Source organism: Bombina bombina, chromosome 1, assembly GCF_027579735.1.
Source record: "Bombina bombina isolate aBomBom1 chromosome 1, aBomBom1.pri, whole genome shotgun sequence".
Taxonomy (NCBI): domain Eukaryota; kingdom Metazoa; phylum Chordata; class Amphibia; order Anura; family Bombinatoridae; genus Bombina; species Bombina bombina.
Genome location: NC_069499.1, coordinates 1,488,727,355 through 1,488,745,552, shown reverse-complemented (window position 1 = coordinate 1,488,745,552; position 18,198 = coordinate 1,488,727,355). Strand labels below are relative to the sequence as shown.

General features: G+C 39.0%; 1 protein-coding gene and 4 non-coding genes across 5 annotated transcripts; all 5 read right to left on the bottom strand.

The window, feature by feature from the left end:
• Window positions 1-5,923: 5,923 nt before the first annotated feature.
• Window positions 5,924-17,016, bottom strand: RPL13A (ribosomal protein L13a). Its single transcript, XM_053707332.1, has 9 exons — window positions 16,943-17,016; window positions 14,963-15,046; window positions 14,566-14,638; window positions 14,265-14,330; window positions 10,615-10,716; window positions 10,324-10,409; window positions 9,609-9,668; window positions 8,489-8,611; window positions 5,924-7,065 (listed from the first exon to the last, which is right to left on the bottom strand). The coding sequence occupies exons 1-9, from the start codon at window positions 16,955-16,957 to the stop codon at window positions 6,979-6,981; spliced, it is 696 nt and encodes a 231-aa protein (XP_053563307.1). The 5' UTR covers window positions 16,958-17,016; the 3' UTR covers window positions 5,924-6,978.
• On the bottom strand, window positions 9,508-9,576 carry LOC128646418 (small nucleolar RNA SNORD50). Its single transcript, XR_008400340.1, has one exon. It is a non-coding gene; the product is annotated as a small nucleolar RNA SNORD50 (small nucleolar RNA).
• LOC128646417 (small nucleolar RNA SNORD50) lies at window positions 10,509-10,580 on the bottom strand. The gene has a single exon (XR_008400339.1). It is a non-coding gene; the product is annotated as a small nucleolar RNA SNORD50 (small nucleolar RNA).
• LOC128646408 (small nucleolar RNA Z195/SNORD33/SNORD32 family) lies at window positions 14,424-14,506 on the bottom strand. The gene has a single exon (XR_008400332.1). It is a non-coding gene; the product is annotated as a small nucleolar RNA Z195/SNORD33/SNORD32 family (small nucleolar RNA).
• Window positions 14,705-14,784, bottom strand: LOC128646409 (small nucleolar RNA Z195/SNORD33/SNORD32 family). Its single transcript, XR_008400333.1, has one exon. It is a non-coding gene; the product is annotated as a small nucleolar RNA Z195/SNORD33/SNORD32 family (small nucleolar RNA).
• Window positions 17,017-18,198: the final 1,182 nt, after the last annotated feature.

Genomic DNA, 18,198 nt, shown 5'->3' with positions numbered 1-18,198 from the left:
TTGTCAAGGCAAAATGAGGTACACAGTACCGTGACCCACAAGATTTACCGTGTACAGATGAACATATCAGCAGAAAACAAATTCACTCAGGAACACCGAGTTGTACTCCTTGCTCTACCTCATTCTGAAGGGTAACCTAAAACTACAAAGGGCCACTCAAGAATAAAAGTCCAAGGGTGTATCTGTGGTGTATGCATGTTGAGACTCTGATCAGGCAGCCAGATATTGTCTGGGTCCTTCTATTAAGAAGCATTATACTGAAGTGAAATGATTCTTTATTCATTTGTACAAAGTATTTAGGCCAAAGCAGAAGGCATTACCTTATTCTAAATATGCAGCAAAATTTATCAGAATAAAATTGCTTCTCACCCAATATGTAAAGCATAAAAAAGGCTACTTGAGCAACTTGATATAGAGTACAATAGTTGGAGAAGGTTGGAGTGAAGATTTTTTTATTTTTTCTAGAAACCCTAGTGGGAGCCTGGACCCAATGAACATATGCACCATTTTATTTTTTTTTAAACTTGACAAATGCTAAAAACTTGGTGTCTGCAAATGTTATAGTTCCAAATATGCTCTTTTCTAAGTAGTCTTAAGAGCAATTTATAGCTTTCCAATTATAAGCCTAGGAAAATAAATCTAAAGCAATGCCTATTTGCTAAAGAATGGAGAAAAAACAGTAAGTACATACTAGGGAAACAGGCTGGGAGTTATGCAAATCCACATTACTGTCAATGATGAAAGAAACAATTTGGGTTTAATGTCCCTTTAAACCAGTTTGTGAAAGACAGAAAATATAAAATTGCTGCTCAATCTTACTTACCTTGTATCTACCTTAAACCAGGTAGGAACCATTTCCTCCACATGATTAATTTAAAGGGAAAATACTCATGCTAAATCACTTGAAAGTGATGAAGCATAACTAAAGCTCACAAGAATCACCTGAGCAGCTATGTAAAAAGATTTTACCTCAATTTGTTCAGCTTGTGCTTTTAAACAGCTGCAAGTAGACCACCCCCCCCCAAAAAAAAATTGTCTATCAGCAGTGCTGATGTATTCAACAAAGCAAGCAACACCATCGCCCCTGAACTCTGCCGCACCAACTGCTCCATCAAAACCAGCACCTTCCCGGATGTCTGTAAGCACACAGAACTGAAACCCCTACTGAAGAAACCCTCGGCAGACCCCACAGACCCGAATAACTACCGCCCCTTCTACCTCTCTCTACTCCCCTTCCCGGCCAAAGTAATAGAGAAGTCCATCAATTCGCAAATTATTGACCAAATTGAGGCCAACCACACCCTGGACCACTCCCAATCCGGCTTCAGAAGTAACCACAGCACTAAGACCGCCCTCCTTGCTGCCACAGACTACATCCTCGCCATGCTCGACCGAGGACAAACTGCCGCCCTCATCCTCCTAGACCTCTCAGAAGCCTTTGACACAGTCGACCACAACACCCTGCGCACCCGCCTACACAGCAAAGCCCTGGAATGGATCACCTCCTTCCACACGGGCAGGACCCAGAAAGTCAGACTCCCTCCCATCTCCTCCAAACCCACACCAGTCAACTGTGGGGTACCACCCTCTTCAACATCTACATGGCCCCTCTCGCAGCCATCGTCCGACGCCACAACCTCAACATCGTCTCCTATGCTGACAACACCCAGTTAATCATCTCACTCACCCGAGATCCCACCACCGCCAAAAAGAACATCCACAAAGGCCTGACAGCAGTCGCCGCCTGGATGAATGACAACCGGCTCAAACCGGACAAAACCGAAGTCCTCCTCCTCGGACCCAATAAATCCGCATGGGATGACTCCTGGTGGCCCACAGCCCTCGGTCACCCTCCAACCCCAACCGACCACGCACAAAATCTAGGCTTCTTCCTGGACTCATCACTCTCCATGAAACGACAAATCAATGCCATCACAACATGCTTCCACATCCTCCACCTGCTACGAAAAATCTTCAAGTGGATCCCTACCGAAACCAGGAAAACAGTCACCCACGCCCTTGTCAGCAGCCGGTTGGACTACGGCAACGCACTCTACGCCGGCTCCACCATCAAACTCCAAAAGAGACTCCAACGTATCCAGAACGCCTCAGCCAGACTCATCCTCGACATCCCTCTCCAATGCCACATCACCGAACACCTAAGAAACCTTCACTGGCTCCCCATCAACAAGAGAATCACCTTCAAGCTCCTTACCCACGCGTTCAAGGCCCAACACAACATCGGACCCGAATACATAAACCACCGCGTAAATTTCTACACCCACCCCCGCCAGACAACTATGATCGGCCGACCAAGCACTCGCATTCATCCCCCGCATCAGCAAAGCCACAGCGGGCGGAAGATACTTCTCCCACATAGCAGCAAAGACAAAGAACACCCACCCTCACGCTGCACCTCAGACAATCAACCTCCCTTATAAAGTTCAGAAAGGACCTCAAAACTTGGCTCTTCGACTGAACGCCCATCCCCTCCCCCCTTTCCTCCCATCTACTTTTCCTTAGCGGCTTGAGACCCTCACGGGTGATTAGTACGCGCTCTATAAGTACCCAATACAGATGTAATGATTTGCCTGATCTCATGATATTTCAAATAGGAAAGCATGGCTGTGCCTGCACATGCTCTTGCAAGTCTTGATACAAGCATCCTGACTGGTTGCTTAACCCCTTAATGACCGAGGACGTGCAGGGTACGTCCTCAGAAAAAAGGCAGTTAATGCCCGAGGACGTACCCTGCACGTCCTCAGTGTGGAAAGCAGCTGGAAGCGATCCTGCTCGCTTCCAGCTGCTTTCCGGTTATTGCAGTGATGCCTCGATATGGAGGCATCCTGCAATAACCTTTTACGGCCATCCGATGCAGAGAGCGCCACACACCGTTGGCCGGTATCGTTGGTGGGTGGGAGGTGGCCATCGATGGCCCTGGTCATGTGGAGGGGGCGGGATAGTGGGCGGGGGGAGCGCGCGGGCTTGCGCATGAGGGGGGAGCGGGTGGGAACCGCTACACTACAGAAAAAAATGTGTCCCAAAACAAAATAAAAGTGGGACCTATAATGTAAAAAAAAAAAAAACCCCTTAGGTGTAATTTAGGTGGTGGGGGTTGGTCCGTGGGGGGGGGGAAGCTACACTACAGAAAAAAAAAAAATTTGTTTGTGCAAACTGGGTACTGGCAGACAGCTGGCAGTACCCAAGATGGCCCCCAATAAGGCAGAGGGGGAGGCTTAGAGAGCTGTTTTGGGGGGGGGATCCTAAACACAGCATATGTAAATATGCTTTTTTCCCCCTTTTTTTTTTTAAAAAAAAACACAACTTTCTGCCAGTACTTAAGATGGCGGGGACAATTGTGGGGTGGGGGAGGGAAGGGATCAGGGGGTGGGATGTGTCAGTTGGGAGGCTGATCTCTACACTAAAGCTAAAATTAACCCTGCAAGCTCCCTACAAACTACCTAATTAACCCCTTCACTGCTAGCCATAATACACGTGTGATGCGCAGCAGCATTTAGCGACTTTCTAATTACCAAAAAGAAACGCCAAAGTCATGTCTGCTATTTCTGAACAAAGGGCATCCCAGAGCAGCATTTACAACCATTTGTGCCATAATTGCACAAGCTGTTTGTAAATAATTTCAGTGAGAAACCTAAAATTGTGAAAAAAATGTAACGTTTTAATTTTATTTGATCGCATTTGGCGGTGAAATGGTGGCATAAAATATACCAAAATGGGCCTAGATCAATACTTGGGGTTGTCTACTACACTAAAGCTAAAATTAACCCTAGAAGCTCCCTAATTAACCCCTTCACTGCTGGGCATAATACACGTATTGTGCACAGTGACATTTAGCAGCCTTCTAATTACCAAAAAGCAAAGCCATATATGTCTGCTATTTCTGAACAAAGGGGATCCCAGAGAAGCATTTACAACCATTTATGCTATAATTGCATAAGTTGTTTGTAAATAACTTCAGTGAGAAACCTAACGTTTGTGAAAAAATTTGTGAAAAAAGTGAACATTTTTTTTTATTTGATCGCATTTGGCGGTGAAATGGTGGCATGAAATATACCAAAATGGGCCTAGATCAATACTTTGGGATGTCTTCTAAAAAAAAATTATATATACACATGTCAATGGATATTCAGGGATTCCTGAAAGATATTAGTGTTCTAATGTAACTAGCGCTAATTTTGAAAAAAAGTGGTTTGGAAATAGCAAAGTGCTACTTGTATTTATGGCCCTATAACTTGCAAAAAAAGCAACGAACATGTAAACATTTGGGTATTTCTAAACTCAGGACAAAATTTAGAAACTATTTAGCATGGGTGTTTTTTGGTGGTTGTAGATGTGTAACAGATTTTGGGGGTCAAAGTTAGAAAAAGTGTGTTTTTTTCCATTTTTCCTCATTTTATGTTTTTTTATAGTAAATTATGAGACACAGTATGATGAAAATAATGGTATCTTTAGAAAGTCCATTTAATGGTGAGAAAAAAAAAAAAAAAGGTATATAATGTGTGGGTAAAGTAAATGAGTAAGAGGAAAATTACAGCTAAACACAAACACAGCAAAAATGTAAAAATAACCTTGGTCCCAAACGGACAGAAAATGGAAAAGTGCTGCCGTCATTAAGGGGTTTAAATGGAATAGTCTAGTCAAAATTAAACTCATGATTCAGATAGAACATGCAATTTTAAGCAACTTTCTAATTTACTCCTATTAATTTTTTCTTCATACCCCTGAAAAAGCAAGACTAAGCTCCTGAACCAGCCCATTTTTGGTTCAGAACCTGGGTAGCGCTGGCTGATTGACTACATTTAGACAATCAGCAAGTGCTATGCAGGTGCTGAACCAAAAATGGGCTGGCTCCCAAGCTTACTTTCAAATAAAGATAGCAAGAGAACAAATAAAAAGTAAATTAATAAGTTGCTTAAAATCACAGCTCTGAATCATGAGCAATTTTGACTAGACTATCCCTTTAAAGTCTCTTAACAGTGGGGTGTGAATAATTAGGAATTTTACAGTAAAATCTTTACATACAGATGGTGATATTTTGTCTGCCTTTTACAGCTTTGCTGCATCACTTTCAAATGTTTCAACATTTGGGATTCATGTCCCTTTAAATGAAACTCTGCATGCAAGAGGCAAAACAGACCATTAAAAAGGAAAGTATTCAAAATTAAAGGGACAGTCTAGGCCAAAATAAACTTTCCTGATTCAGATAGAGCATGTCATTTTAAACAATTTCCCAATTTACTTTCATCAATTTTGCTTTGTTCTCTTGGTATTCTTAGTTGAAAGCTTAACCTAGGAGGTTCATATGCTAATTTTAGACCATGAAGGCCACCTTTTTCAGAATGCATTTTAACAGTTTTTCACCACTAGAGGGTGTTAGTTCACGTATTTCATATAGATAACACTGTGCTCGTGAAGTTACCTGGGAGCAGGCACTGATTGGCTAAACTGCAAGTCTGTCAAAACTGAAATAAAGGGGCAGTTTGCAGAGGCTTAGATACAAGATAATCACAGAGGTTAAAAGTATATTATAACTGTTGGTTATGCAAAACTGGGGAATTGGTAATAAAGGGTTTATCTTTTAAAACCATTAAAATTCTGGTGTAGACTGTCCCTTTAAGATTTTATGATAAGATAGGGCATTTTACTTTTATCAAATTTAGTTCTGTATGCATTGAAAGCTAAACCTAGGTAGGCTCATATGCCAGTACCAATGCCCTTGAAGCCTGCCTTATCAGGGAATTTTTATTTTTTTCTCAGTTAAATAGCATTGGTTCATGTGTGCCATATAGATATAACATTGTGCTCATGCACGTGGCATTACCTAGGAGTCTGCACTGATTGCCTAAAATGCATGCCTGTCAAAAGAACTAAAAGGGCAGTCTGCAAAGGCTTAGATACAAGGTAAGAGTTAAAATGTATATTATAATACAATATGCAAAACTGGGGAATGGGTAATAAGGTATTATGCATCTTTTTAAACAAATTATGGAGTAGACCCCTCCAATGAGTAGAGCCCCTCCAATGAAAGCACACAAGTTTACAGCAACTTGAGTCCAAACCAACCGGCTTTCAAACATGCAGTTCCACCGACACGTGCTTACCACCTTAACATACTTTAGGTTAAAGTACAGTATTGCGGCTAGGAGTTAAGAATTTTTGGGGAGCATACAACAGGAGAGTTGCTTGCTGTATTTCATTAAAATTGTTAGCTCATTGGTATAAACTGAGTCAATTAGGTGCTTATAGCTGGAAAAAAAGGAGCAAGATTACATGTTGCCCCACCACCCATGGTTTCCACAAAATAAAAAAAATAAGGCAGTGGGTGGCATCCAGATACTGTCTAGGGTAACTGATTCAAACCTGCTCAGTTCAGACTGATGTTGGGACAGCAATGCGTTGACAGCTCGGTCTATCGAACCCCATTTAGAACAAATACATTTAGCAACACTGCATGACCACGGCTATTCAAAAGCAAACTGCATACTAGTTTATTTGCTGTGTGTTTCAAAGTGAGGGGAGGAGGAGTAGAGCTGCAGCAATGAATGCTCAGACACGAGTGCAGCTGCATTAGAGAGCAATTTGTTGGGCACCAGGCCACAATATTTAGTTGCAAGTGATGACCTGACATTTGTCTTGCACTGAGCTAGAAGGCTATGGGATTTTGTATAAACATTGAGATATCCTATTGTGAATCCTCTCTGCATCCTCAACACATTTAGGGACATGAAGGTATCCATCATCTTAAGCAATTTCACCTGCTAAAACAAGGATGTACTGGATACCCATTTTGTAGACATGCCTTTAGCCTCAAGGGTGGAACAAACTTATCCTAGGAAAAACTGGATCCGGGCTGCACACAATACTGCAATATTTGTAAAATTAATCTTTAGATATAAATAAAACCCATAAAAACCAAAGATTTTTTCCGAAGTTTATTTCAAAGGACTTTTTGGAATATCAGACAAGAATTCCATATTGTTTCAGGACATCTGTGTATTTGGAGATTTTGCTCTCAACGTTCTTTTCTGCTTGCCTCTTCAGTTTCTGCAAAGAAAGGTTTTCAGTTTAACAGTTTCTCATCCACATCATTAGCTAAATAGCCATAAAAAAAAAATTATTTGAATCATTCTTCATTGCAGAGCAACTTTATCTTATACTGTATACTTTTCAGGGATTTTTTTTTTTTTTTTTTACTCTGTTCTATAATCAGACAATGTTTTTTTTTTTACTCTGTCCTATAAGCTGCGATGGACAGGGGGCGCATATAAGCACCCGTCTGCCGTAGCTAACCTCTGGCAGGCTGAACTCTGCTGGCGGAATTCAGCATTGCACACTAGCACTAATTTTGCGCTCGCATGCAATTCCACCACCTGCCCGCACACAACCAATAACGCGGGCAGGAGCCATCAATCTCCCCAGTTGGACAAGACCAGGGAGATTGAAATTTAGGTTAGGAAAGCAGCGGTCTTATGACCGCTGCTTGTTAAATATGGACTGCAGGTTCTCTTGTGAAAACCTGCAGTCGTAAGGGGTCGAAAGGCTGGCAGAGCCTTTGATAAATCAACCCCCATGTATCAATTGTCTAATATGTACCCACACCAGTATCATTCAGTATCAAAAGTCCATTAAAATCTCATGCTCTACTTTGTGCATGTAATTTTATCACCAGGGTTGCTCCAATAGTATTAAAATTAGCACCCTGGAGCTGCAGATTATTGCCAAGAGAAAAGTCGCTGAAATGGTCAGCAGCTCTAGCTGCACAGCAACTCCTAAACTGTTCTTGCACACCAATGCAATTGTGGGTGTTATATCGTAGCATTACTAGTTAAACATGAACTTCCTAATTAGAGCATGTCTTATCACTAATAATGGACCCTCAAGCTGTTTAACACAAATACAGTGCATTTTTGAAGTGCCTACAAGATTCGCTCCCGAGCACTACTTAGTTTAACCCTATTGCAGCACCCCTGTTGACGAAATGACATGCACTTTTGATAGCTCACAATACTTTAATGAATTATAAGTTGGTGCATACACAAACCCGACAACACATGGTCCGATTATAAAACGGTTTTAAAAAATTAATTGTAAAACAGACCGACCACAGAAGTTGTCAATTAAGGAATCTCTGCATTTGTGTACAGCATCATTTGTTTAGTGCAACCTATTAAGAGTTAATTTCAATTCTGTTTTTATGGTGGTATACACCTGTTTACTTTCTCTGCTGAAATCCCAGGTGACAAATACAAGGGAAACCATTAAAAATGTGGCCTATTACAATGCCAGAGCAGAAGAAACTGCTACAAACACCTGACATTAAGGCAATTTCTCAGAAGTATTGTGCAAACTGAACCTCTACATTAGGAGTCATCTAAGACAAATAGAAAATGCATTTAAAATGAGGCATAACTAATGTGCGTAAGTTGTTGAACCCAGACATCTAAGCATTAAACTTGTAGCTACTCACCATTGCGATTTTCTTTTTCTCATAATGGATCTTGGACTTTGCCTTCCTCTTCTCCTCCAGGGTAGCGGTTATTGCTTGGTATTTCCAGCCAACTTCATGTGCAAGACGGCCCAGGTAAGCAAACTAGAGAAGAAATTTAATTTTTTTGGTATAAAACCATAGGGGGCTTAGAGATATACTAGGCAAACATCATTCATTAGCTAAACCAAAAGCTGCATTCTGCAAATCCAGATTTGTGCTGCACTTTGCTCCTTAATAAATCCAGCGCCAAACAGCTGAATGCCAGACTCCAGCCATACATGCCTACAATACAGATTCTTTTCATGGTATCTGCAACTTCATACAAGCTGTCATTGCTTTTAATCATGTAAAAACCATTTAAACTTCTCATCTACATGCAGCAATAAATGCTTTTCTGAAAAACTCTAGGCATGGCTTAAAGGGACAGTCAAGTCCAAAAAACTTCAAGGTTCAAATAGGGCATGTAATTTTACACAACTTTCCAATTTACTTTTATAACCAATTTTGCTTTGTTCTCTTGGTATTCTTAGTTGAAAGCTAAACCAAGGCGGTTCATATGCTAATTTCTTAGACCTTGAAGTCCGCCTCTAATCTAAATGCATTTTGACAGTTTTTCACTACTAGAGAGTTAGTTCATGTGTCATATAGAGAACATTGAGCTCATGCATGTGAAGTTAGAGGAGTGAGCACTGATTGGCTTAAATTAAAGTCTGTCAAAAACTGAAGGGGGTAGTCTGGAGAGGCTTAGATACAAGGTAATCAGAGGTAAACTGTGTATTATAACTGTTGGTTGTGCAAAACTGGGGAATGGGTAATTAAGGGATCATCTTTTAAAACAATTCTGGCGTCGACTGTCCCTTTAAGTGCATTACGAAAATTTTCATGCCGTTGCCCAGTAGCTGCCACTGATTTAAGGCAATTTAAAAAAGGTGCATGTTTGAAAATATGCAATACATACAATCATAAGGCTGTTTTAATTGCGGAATACAGCTAAATAGAACTCAGTAGTCAGATCCGTATTTTGCCTGTCATCACAGATCAGGTTCGGGATAGACTCATCACTGTTCAGACTTACATTCTGAAATAAATATACCCATACCTTACGTGTTGGCTTCAGGCGCACAATCTTCAAAGCAGCAGGAACTACCATACGCTTTCTCTGTTGGAAAAAAAAAAAAAAAAAGCTAAGCCTTAAGCTATAAGTTACAGTTCCTTAAAGGGACAGTCACTCAAAATACTGTCTTACTTGCCCCACGATTAGTCCATACATAAACTCAGTAGTCCACATGGAATATCCATTTTATTCAAAAAAGTTAACTGCAGTTTTGAAGGAAAAAAAAACAAAACAAAAAAAAAACACATGGCTCCATAAGTCCTATATCTACGTCACTTTGAGCCTGATTTTAACTGCAAATCTCTGGAGTTTCGGCCACGACGACACTTGCACGTTCACGCTAAATTGTGCAGCTTAATATTGTCACTCTACCTTGTTATGCACGGTTCCATGCATAAGGTAGAGAGTGACGATATTAACAAACAGCGCATGCGCAGTTAAGCGTGAAAGGGCAAGAGTCCTCGTGGCCAACACTCCGGAGATTTGCGGCTAAAAATCAGGCTCAGTGATGTAGCTATGAGTTATGGAGCCATGTTTTTCTTCAAAACAGCAGTTAACTTTTTTGAATAAAATTGATATTTCCATGTGGACTACTGTTCTGGGTATTGATGTATGGACTAATCCTGGGCAACTAAGAATACAGTAAGTATTTTGATTGTTGACTGTCCCTTTAATGTGAAGTCTCAGACATGAACTTTACCTTGTCATAAGGAGGAGGAATGCCATCAAAAACCTTAAGCCTCTCCAAAGCGGCTTGCCCGCGCTTAGTTTTGTGTGGCAGCATGCCTTAAGTAAAGGGGAATCAAAAAAAAGATTGTTCAGATCTCGTCATTGGATGTACATTCTAGCATTAAGTATAAACTACATTAATGTTTGACTTTTCCCAACTCAGAAGTCAGATCCGTAAGAGATTGTGTCATCAAAAACTCAGGTTCGGGATAAGATTCATCATAGTTGAGTCTCACAAATTCCTGTTTAGGTATGAACTTACCCCTTACAGTTCTCCAAAAGATGCGACTGGGTGCTCTGAAATGGTAAGGGCCCCTGGATGGATTGGTGTTCATACGTTTTCGCAAGAAAGCAAGGTACTTCACTGGGAGTAAAAAAAAAAAAAAAAAAGTTCAAGGTTACAACTACAGTTAACGGGACAGTCAAGTAAAGAGACAGTCAATTAAAAAAACCTCATGATTTAAATAAGGCATGTAATTTTAAACAACTTTCCATTTTACTTTTACCAGATATTCTTAGTTGAAAGCTAAATCTACGAGGTTCATAAGCCAATTTTAGACCTTAAAAGGGATAGTTTACTGTAAAATAGTTTTTCCCTTAATGTGTTTACAATTTCTTTTTATACCAACTGCAGCGTAAAAAAATTTATGAAAATTAGCTTTTTAAGGGTTGTGTATATTAAAGCTCTGCTTTTGTGTTTTGAAGCCACAAGCTAATAAAATGGGTTGAGCTTGTAGGTATAATCAGATCTTATTACTGTATCACATTGTGCACATATACCTGCTTCTTTATCTTATATCTGTCCATAAAACAACCACCAGTACTTGGAGAGAACAATGTAAAATCGTCATTTTACTACTTTATCTCTGCTATACCCCACTGGGAGTGTAATTTCTTCTGCTGGCTGTGTTTACAAAGCTTATCTATAGCTTGGACCTGCGGCCACAAGCTTTCAGAATAGGTGGGGATACCACAGGCTAAATCAACTATTTAAAAAGCCAATATAAGTGTAAAAAGCCTACTTGTAAACAATTTAATACAATCCAGCAGGTAAAGGGGATCATTGGGAACAAATTAAAGGGAAGAACATTGGAGTAAACTGGCCACCTCTTATCTGAAAGCATTTTGACAGTTTTTCACCACTAGAGGGCGTTAGTTCATGTTTCATATACATAACATTGGCTAAAAATGCCAGTCTGTCAAAAGAACTGAAATAAGGGGGCAGTTTGCAGACCCATAGATACAAGGTAAGAGGTATAAAGTATTAAAACACTGTTGGTTATGGGTAATAGAGGGATTAGCTACCTTTTTAAACAAAAATTATAGTGTTAACCGTCCCTTTAACACAATGGTTGCAGAAAGTTAGGCTCTCACTTGAATTTGTGCTAAAGGGACAGTCTTGACCAGATTTTTTTTATTGTTTTAAAAAGATAGATACCTTTATTACCCATTCCCTAGTTTTGCATGACCAACTGATATATTCATATACTTTACCTCTAATTACCTTTTATTTAAGCCTCTGCAGTCTGACCTCTTATTTCATTTCTTTTGACCTACATTTTAGCCAATCAGTGCTGACTCCTAGGAACTCCACACGCATGATATGAAACACATGAACTAACCCTCTAATGGTGATAAACTGTCAAGAAGCAGCCTAAGAAATGTGCATATGAACCTCCTAGGTTTAGCTTTCAACTAAGAATAATAAAACAAAGCACAAGTGATAAAAGTAAATTGGAAAGTTGTTTAAAAATGCATGCCTTATTTGAATCATGAAAGTTTATTTTGGACTAGACTGTCCCTTTAAAGTGAATGTAAATTTTGATACTAGAGTGCCCGGTTTTTAAAAATTAGATTAAACAGGGGCACTTTAATTTATCAAAATTTACATTTCACTCCTGTTGTAAAAAAACAGCAGCTCCAGCTTCTTCCGGTTGTTGCAAGCCATTTCTGACATCAGAAATGGATAGGTCATCTTCCAATCACGGCTGCCCCCCCGGGCGAATCTGTCTGATTCAACGCTGTGATTGGAGGAAGCCGGATTCCTCATTTTAGACCCAGGAAGAGGTGCTGCGACGGGTGGAGGAAGCTGGAGCTGCTGTGAAGATTAAAAAGTTTTATTTTTCCACAACAGGAGTGAAATGTAAATTGATTAATTAAAGTTCCCCTGTTTTTAATTTTTAAAAACCGGGCACTTAAGCATCAAAATTGCCATTCACTTTAAGGGACATGAAAACCAAAACTTCTTTCATGAGATAGTGAATACAATGTTAAACAACTTTTCAATTTACTTCTATTATCCAATTTGTTTCATTCTTTTGGTATCCGTTTTTGATGCAGCAATGCCAGTCAATAGCCTAGACTACAATGTAAACCAGAAGAAATTCTGTTCTCCAAGTATGGGGGCTTTGGTTTACAGACAAATAAAATAAGTGATAAAATTAGTATATTATATAACAATGTTGGTTGTGCAAATGTGGGTAATGGGTAGTAAAAGTGTTAGCTATCTTTCTAAACAAAAACAATTTTTGGTGTGGACTCCCTCTAATGTTGTCTTAAATCTTTTCTATAAAAAGTTGGATTATTGGTATTGCAATCCACAAGTTGAAAAAAGGAAAGGGCAGGCTACCCCACCTCTTCCCTTAAAAAGTAAATCCTAGCGTTTTACAAATAATTTGCCAAAATAAAGCAGCAGGTTTCATTCAAAATTATTCAGGTAAGAAGGTTCATAATCCTGTAGTATACAATGTGTTTAATGTCCCTCTAATTGGTTGCCAATTGAGATAAATTCAACAATCACAAATCACATTAAAGGGACAGTCAACCATAGAATTGTTATTGTTTTAAAATATAGATAATCCCTTTATTACTCATTCCCCAGTTTTGCACAACCAACAGTTATATTAATGTACTTTTTACCTCTGTGATTACCTTGTATCTAGGAACCTTCTTCCAGCCCCCTGATCACGACTGACTGTTTACTATCTATTGTCTTAATTTTAGCATTGTATTGTGCTAGATCTTAAATAACTATGTGCCTGAACAGTGTTATCTATATAGCCCACGTGTACTTTCTGTGTGTTGAAAAGAGATTTAAAAAGCATGTGATAAGAGGCAGCCCTCAAAGGCTTAGAAATTAGCATATGAGCCTACCTATGTTTAGTTTAAACTAAGAATACTAAGAAAAAAGCAAATTTGATGATAAAAGTAAATTGGAAAGTCAATTAAAAGTCCTATCTGAATAATGAAAGTTTAATTTATACTTGACTGTACCTTTAAGCACAATTTGTAAAAACATTTTGCAATTGGATTCAAACATCCCAATACAAAGAAATTGGGTAAAAAAAGAACTTGAACAAAATTTAGCTTAGACATTTATTGACCAACAAGTAGATGTGAGATGTTCCAAAATCTTTGGTAACCATTATAATCAAGACAGATTACACATAAAATGGGGATAAATGTATGCCAATAAAATCAGTCTTCACAATAAGACTTCCCCCTACCAAATCATGTGTACATAATTTTTTTTAACCCCATCTGATAAGATTTAAACAATTGCTGCAAAAATAAAGTCACACGATTTAAAGGCCAGGATCTGAACATGGGGTCTGCCTACATGCTAGGCATGCCCCCAGTCCGATCTTGTGTTCATCAAAAGGGGGAGCGCGCCTGCAGGACACCTAATAAGCCCAACATGGAAAGTCCTAGGAGGTGTGAAGGGGTTAATGCTTACATTTAAAAAAGGTAAACACAAGCAAGTTTAGATCTTCAGACACTGAAGGACACTAGTGAAAAATATATAAAGTCAGTTAAAGCATTTCACTTTAGTCAGATATAAAGCTGAAGTGAATTCTGAAATCCAAATCTGCAAGATGCAGATGCGTTAAGCTACAGAGATTCTGAACTCACATTTGTTACGGTAGAAGTTTCCGGAAATGTTGATGCCTTCACATCTTACAACTACTACTTTGCGACCTAAATGGGAGGGGGAAAAAAAAAATGCTGTTTATCACACAAAATTTGTAACAATCAAGCACTTGATAAAATCAGGCTGTCTGTATAAAATGTATGGTCTCAGATGGTAGTGCATGTGAACTAGTCTCATGGTCGTTAAACTCGAACTAGAAACTTTGAGCATCATCATTGACCAGATTGTAGCCATTTGGTAAAGCTCTAGCTATCACATGGGTAAAAACAGTAGGGTACATACCAAGCAAAACCTGCTTTGCAACAATTGCAGAAAGACGTCCAAGAAGATGCCCTCTTCCATCAATTACCAGGACCTATAAAAAGTAGATGTGGGTGACACAAGTGACAAGTGAAGTGTCCCTTCTTGATTTTCTACACAGCATGTCTCAGATGGTAGTGCATGTAAATAGTTTCACAGCAATTAAACTCAAATCTTTAAAAAAAAATCATCACTGACATACTGAATTATTTAAATATATTGCTACTGGTATAATAAGGAACATTCCAGGTGTACTAATGTTGCAAAAACAAAACCCTTACGTTTTATAGTTCCTTACATTTTAACCTTGCTTGCTAACTAGCAGTTAGCCGTTTGCTCTAATACCACTAACATGAATAAAACGTTAAGCATACTATACCTGTCTTGCGGTCTTGAATCCACCAGGTTTCTTGAAAAGAGAGGGAAGACCCCCTTTGGCAATGTCTGCCATCAACTTCTTATGCTGCAAAACAATGGGGGGAAAAAATTGTAATTAAAAAAATTGCACATGTAAATATTTTCCATAAAACTTGCTTACTGTCTATTTAAGATCTATAACCTAAAAAGTATGCAGAAGTAGTAAACGTTATCCAACAGTTCTTGGGACCAGAAAAATTTTGGATTTTGTAATAGTTTGGATTATGTATATGTGCATCTTTAAAATGGGACAGTTTACATACATTTTTGTATGCATCGAATATGCAATATTGAACGTCCAATATAACAAAGTTAAATGTTAAGTGACTAAAGTTAAATGATTTTAAGTCCAATATTTAAAAATACTCTCAACATGGGCACTTTAAAATGAAGGTCAATTTTGACGAACTGCCCGGTTTTTAATCCTATTAAAAACAAAGGCACTTGAATTCATGAAAATTGACATTTCAAGCATTTTCTTCAAAAACTTACGTTTTAATCCTGAACGCTGCTCCGTCGATTCCCCCTGCCATTGTAAGCCTCTGCTTACAATCCAGATTCCTCCAATCACGGCGGTCCCCAGTGGGGGGGGGAGATCATGGCCTGATTAATCATTTTGGACCCACGAAGGGGACTTGCGATGGGCGGAGGAAGCACTGCAGCGGCTCTCAGGATTCAAAAGGTAAGTTTTGGAAGGAAATGCTTGAAATTACAATTTGATGAATTAAGTGCCCTTTTTAATAGGATTAAAAACTGGGCACTAATTTGTCAAAATTTACCTTCACTTTAAGCTTTTACAATTACGCTTTTTTTAAAAAAATACTTACCGTTGATCCCCAGTCTTCATCTCCCAGTATTTATCACATAGATGAAGTCTGGTTTCCTCCAATCGTTGTACCTCACGAGCTAGACGCCAAAGAGGGCACACAACGATTGGAGGAAGCCAGATACTGAAGATGCAGGAGGGAGGATTGGAATTAAGTTTACAGTAACAAAAGGGTAAGTAAAAAAAAAAAAAAAAAAAAAAAAAAAAAAAGTAATTGTAAAGTTTAATGACTTAAGCCCAGTATTTTAAAATACTCTTAAAAACGTGGGCACTTTAAGTCATTCAACTTTAGAAACACTTCAAAGTGAAGAGTAAAATCCTGACTATACACGTTCTGTACGGTAACTTACAGATGTCATGTTTTAAACATTAGTACTCTATGCACTAGCATTGATCCAAGATTGGGTACCTACCTAACACTAAACAGTACGATTCAAGGCAGACAGTGCTGCAAAAACCATAAAATTAATCTCAAGTTTTGCAGAGAGACATTGACGCTAAACGTGGTGACAAGTTGTATAGAAATGAGGAAAACTAGATAATGTGTAAATTATATAGGACACGTCAAATAGACGCAGAGAAAGCAGCGACATTTATTCAGAGCTCTTTAGTTAATGCAAACTATGTTCCAATCATCCGGTGTGCTCTAAAATGACTGGTCAAGCAACATAACTAATTGCCACTAATATAGTTTTATAGGACGGAATAAGTATACTCCTTGAGTCACGCCAGTGAAGCTGGCTGCAAGTCCGCGCGAAGTCAGATGGGCAGGAACTCGCGGATCACGGCTACTTGCAGGAGCCACATGAAATATGCTTTCTGGCTGCCACCATTTTTATAAAACAACCCTATAGTCACTATTACTGCTGTCCTCCATTCGTTCCATAATGATCTCGGCTTCAGCGAGCTGCACACCACACTTTCCTGAGCAGCTCAACACGCGTGAGATTAGCCGTGGATAGGCCCGCTGCCATTCTCTCAATCCTCCAAGTATTTCAGAACCCGGATAACATGGTCACTGTATATCCTTAATGGTAACATCTTTCCAGCACACCGACAGCACAGACACTGCCAGTAAGTGAGTCTAAACCGCAAAACACAACGAGAGCACCTCACCTTGGCGTCCGCCATCTTAGCCAGCCGGCTGAAAAAGAGGTTGGTTTTCAGGCACGGGGTCGACTTAAGGAAGAACAAATCGGAGGGGCGGAAGTGACATCAGACAGTAGGAAGATGGCGGATTCGCTCTTATAGTTTGAGAAGGGTCCAACTGCAGAGTGGAGCTCCACTCTAGACAGGAAACATGTGACCTCCACTCAAAGCTTTTTTTTTTTTTTTTAATCAACTTTAATGTAATAAACAAGCTATAGACAATGATTATGAAAACGAAACATTTTGTATATTTCTTGCTCTTATGTTCATTCACAGTGTTTTATGCAGATTGTGATTTATAAGGTAACCACTGTGAATGAACATTAACCCCTTAGTGACCAGACCATTGTTACATTTTCTTACCCTTAAGGACCAGGGCTATTTTTACATTTCTGCAAGTTGTTGAATTATGCAGAGGCTGAGCACTCACAGAAAACAGATGCCGACAATTCTAATCCTAGATTAAATATTGAAGCTTTTCTCCTGCAGTTTTTAGTTTTATATACTGGTGACGCTATAGAGGACAGAAACTGAGATTACACTGTGACAATGAGTGGTGACAACAATGCAGAGAGCAGCATTAGGAATATCTTTTGCATTTTTTCTGTGATAACTACCTTGCTAGGGAGAGAGTGAAATGTCTTTGTCATTAGCTTGATATTATTGTCATACATCAACATGGGACATGTATCTTATATGTGCACCAGCGCTGATAAACAACATTTATTGTTTATATGCTCCCAAATCTGAAGAGCTCTATTTAAATGTCCCTAGAAAGTTTGTTTTGCTGTTAAAAAGCTTAGTGACATTTTTAAACCCAGTTCTTCATTAACCCCATAAGGACCACAGCACTTTTTCATTTTCTGTCCGTTTGGGACCAAGGCTATTTTTGCATTTCTGCGGTGTTTGTGTTTAGCTGTAATTTTCCTCTTACTCATTTACTGTACCCACACATATTTTATACCGTTTTTCTCGCCATTAAATGGACTTTCTAAAGATACCATTATTTACATCATATCTTTTTATTTACTATAAAGCAATTATAAAATATGATGAAAAAAATAAAAAAAACACAGTATTTCTAACTTTGACCCCCAAAATCTGTTACACATCTACAACCACCAAAAAACACCCATGCTAAATAGTTTCTAAATTTTGTCCTGAGTTTAGAAATACCCAATGTTTACATGTTCTTTGCTTTTTTTGTAAGTTATAGGGCCATA